Raw genomic sequence first — 3,391 nt, 5'->3', positions numbered from 1 at the left:
GACCGAAACCGACCGAAACCGACTTTCTAAAAAACCGACCGAAACCGGCTTTATATCACTGCAATTCGGTCGGTTATATCTCAAGAATTTTTGGTCGGTTTTGATGAAAAACCGACCCGAAACCGACCGAAACCGACCCATGCTCACCCCTAGCAATTATATCTGGTTTCTTACTATAAAATGTAAAAAGTAGATGAACTTAAAACTCTTCTTGGAGAAGATGCAAAAAAGTTTTAACCACAGCCAATTACACAAAAGAGAACACATATGACCACAGCAGCATGATAGACCAAGAGGGGCAGCCTGTGTAATCGACATACATTTAAACATGTCAAACATCTGTAAGATGCATATGCTGAGTATTGCATAACAGTTCATCATACAAAAACAGATTAGGTCAAGGAGTCAGGTTAGAAACAAAATCATATTTAGGTGTAGAAATGATAACATATAATTGGCCAAACCTTTAATGCTTCTAAAGTGGTTCCCAAATAGTACATGATAACTGAAGAATGAGGATTAATCTGATAAGCTTGGCGAAAATGGTGCACAGCAAATTCAAATTTCTCTTGGCGAAGATATATCATCCCAAGACCATACCATGACTTATAATGTCTTGCATCTACACGGAGAGCTCTCTGGTAGCACTCCACTCCATCTCTATAGTCCTCCATAGTAACATGCCTGCAAAGAGATTACTAGATGATGGAATCCCCTTTTTCTTTTCTTCAAAGTCATTAATTAATGGAGAAGTCTCAGATGCCAAATCATACTCATGACCAGAAAGAGTGTGAGCATATGCAAATCTAGAATTCAGCTGCACAGCTCGCCGAAAACTTTTGAGTGCAGTTTCATGATCCTTCTGCAGACTGTAGCAGTTTCCAATAGCACACCTGCAATAGGCATTCCATAACAAAAACTAGCATGAATGACAAAAACTTTGATACAGCTTAATTTAAGAATGTATGCAATCCACTCCCAATATACATTTCTGTAATATAATGGGTAAAGCTTTTGTCCTTTTTATTGTTGCAAGTAGAAACCTCCCCTTCTCATCTCCCCCACCCCCCCAAAAAACTATTTATTTAAAAAAGAAAAAAGAGATTGCTGAGGAAGAAATACTCAGTGAAACACCTTCCTCATTTTTACCCTTGTAACTAAACAAAGCATGGTACACAGAACAGATACCCTTCCCAAAAGGGAAGCAAAACTATACCATAACAAGGATTCCAAAAAACAATAAACAAAAAATAGTTAACTGATTACAAACTTGCAATTGTCAGAATGAGTCATTAGAAATATTTGCACAGTTTTTGTTTATTTTTCAGGAAAGATTAGTGCAAATAGCTATTATATGCTGATGGCACTAGAAGCCAAACCTCAATGCATTGGGAGTAAATTATGAACACAAACAGCAGAAAAGTGCTTAGTTGAAACATGCATGGAGTTTAATAACATGTTTTAACTGTTTTAGAGCCTCATTCTACACAGGACTACCCAAGTTACCAGGATTGTGGAGCAAAACGGTCAACTGATATCAGCTCCTGAGCTAGGTATTTCAATTTCATATCTTCCTTCAAATGCTGTAACAAAACGAAAAAAACAAAAAATGCAAAAAGTGGTAAATATAAAGCAAAATAACAGCATCATATCATCTAATTTTTCTGCTCCATGAACAGAGCGCATAACACTATGCTTGGAAGGAAGGAAAATTTTCTGATCCAATAGCCATACTTAACAACAACCTCCTTTCCTAGAAAACATGGATGTTTTCCGCAAAGAAACAGCTAAAAGTCCAATATTTGGTATGAAATCAAGTTGAAACAAACCGTAAGGAAGTGGTTTTGTTGTCAAAAGATTTCCTATCAAATCAAAGGCAAACTGAAGGTTTCACATATCACATCCCATAAAATTGTCTCCCCTCTCCAAAATTTGGTCCTTGGAACTTTCTCCCCCTTTAAGGTTTCAAATAAAGTCCTTGATTCAGAAAATTTTGCAGATTTGCTATTCCCTCATGGTAAGAAAATAACAGATACGAAAAGCTTAGTTTCCAACAATCAACTTGAAAATACCTAAAATTGTACCAAATATACACTCTGGGATCTATAAGAAATTGTGTGGGCAAACTGTGGTCAACAGGACCAAAAATAACCAGGTTTTATCTTGTGCTTATGCATTCAATACTTTCCAAAGCTTTTCCATATAATGGCAGTTTATAGAACAACTTAAGTCACACTATAATAATGAAGAATAATAGCATAGCAACATCCACTTGAGTTGCCATCACTAGTAAAGCTATCAAGCATTAAATGCTGTAGAGGGAATAATGGTCTACTAATGAAAAAATCTTAACCAAGAGACAAGAAAATTGCCAGAATTAAAGATTACACAAAACTTGACTCAGCACTTCGAAAACAAAAACTTAGCAAAAACAGAATGGAATATTATGTATGCAACATGAGCAGTTTCTTATTAGAGTAGGAGGCAACACCTCAAGGATTTCAAATTGCACATAACTTGAAAAAATGAGAACATGAATATATGTGGTGAAGTGGCTATCAATGAACTACCTATCCCAAATCTATGACAAGGGCAAAGATAACTCACATAAAGAACTGTGGAGTATACATCCATCCCTTCCAGATGGTAAGGAGATATTTGGCGTGCAAGACTAAAGGCATAATCAGCATTTAAGTAATCTACAAGCTCAAAATATGCTTTCCCAACCTGCATTAACAGATACCTCATTCTCTCAAAACCTTTATACTCTGAAAGGGGTGAACAAAAAATTCTTACTTAAATCTATGACTTTTCTTTCTAAATCTTCTAAGACTTACATAATTAACAAAGGGCAGGGCCACTTATGAACAATTGTTTCCTCAAGCAGTTTTAATATACCATTTGAAATGAGATAATCCCAATTCTAAGTGAAAAGGATGGTAGCATACAGCAAGAAACCAGCATTTTTCTGTTTTCTCCATTCTCATTCTGTAGGAACTGAACTCCCTACTGATGAGAACATAGGATTGGTAAACAATTCACTGTTCTAGATACAGAAGAGGTTTTAAAATTTCAAGCTTTTTAAGCTCATTGGTAGAGAAGAATTAAATTAATTGCTTTCTTTCCCAAGCCAGCAGAAAGACTCACTACAGATTCAGAAAACAGACAACTCAGGGTACAACTCAATCACCTGGGAAAGAACCCAACCTGTATTGTACTGCTTTAATGAGAGCTTTTGATAGATGTTTAAAGCTTCCTGGAACATCATAAGAAAAGTATTCAGTCCAGAAAAATATGCACTCAAGCTCACTATTTAGGATAATAGAAGAACCTTTTTCTATTGACAGAAGCAATACCTGACATCTAAACCCACACAAATGCCTGTATCCCT

At 35.9% G+C, this 3,391-nt stretch overlaps 1 protein-coding gene across 1 annotated transcript; it reads right to left on the bottom strand.

The window, feature by feature from the left end:
• Positions 1–139: 139 nt before the first annotated feature.
• On the bottom strand, positions 140–3,385 carry LOC110428991 (cell division cycle protein 27 homolog B-like). The gene is made up of 6 exons (XM_021444909.2): positions 3,357–3,385; positions 3,191–3,256; positions 2,608–2,727; positions 1,507–1,583; positions 774–893; positions 140–684 (listed from the first exon to the last, which is right to left on the bottom strand). Exons 3-6 carry the CDS (start codon positions 2,632–2,634, stop codon positions 429–431), a joined length of 480 nt encoding a protein of 159 aa, XP_021300584.1. The 5' UTR covers positions 2,635–2,727; positions 3,191–3,256; positions 3,357–3,385; the 3' UTR covers positions 140–428.
• Positions 3,386–3,391: the final 6 nt, after the last annotated feature.

This window comes from Theobroma umbraticum, unplaced genomic scaffold (assembly GCF_002168275.2).
Source record: "Theobroma umbraticum cultivar Fairchild unplaced genomic scaffold, ASM216827v3 scaffold_5958.0, whole genome shotgun sequence".
NCBI classification, from domain to species: Eukaryota; Viridiplantae; Streptophyta; class Magnoliopsida; order Malvales; family Malvaceae; genus Theobroma; species Theobroma umbraticum.
The sequence above is the reverse complement of the archived record's forward strand: the minus strand, read 5'-3'. Positions and strand labels throughout refer to the sequence as shown.

Excerpts from the sequence above, each read along its gene's own strand:
- LOC110428991 (XM_021444909.2), bottom strand. The coding sequence starts at position 2,634 with ATGGATGTATACTCCACAGTTCTTTAT. Across the intron at positions 1,584-2,607 it reads TATACTCCACAGTTCTTTAT|CATTTGAAGGAAGATATGAA; the intron begins GTGAGTTATCTT and ends GTTTTGTTACAG. Across the intron at positions 894-1,506 it reads CGTTTTGCTCCACAATCCTG|GTGTGCTATTGGAAACTGCT; the intron begins GTAACTTGGGTA and ends TGCCTATTGCAG.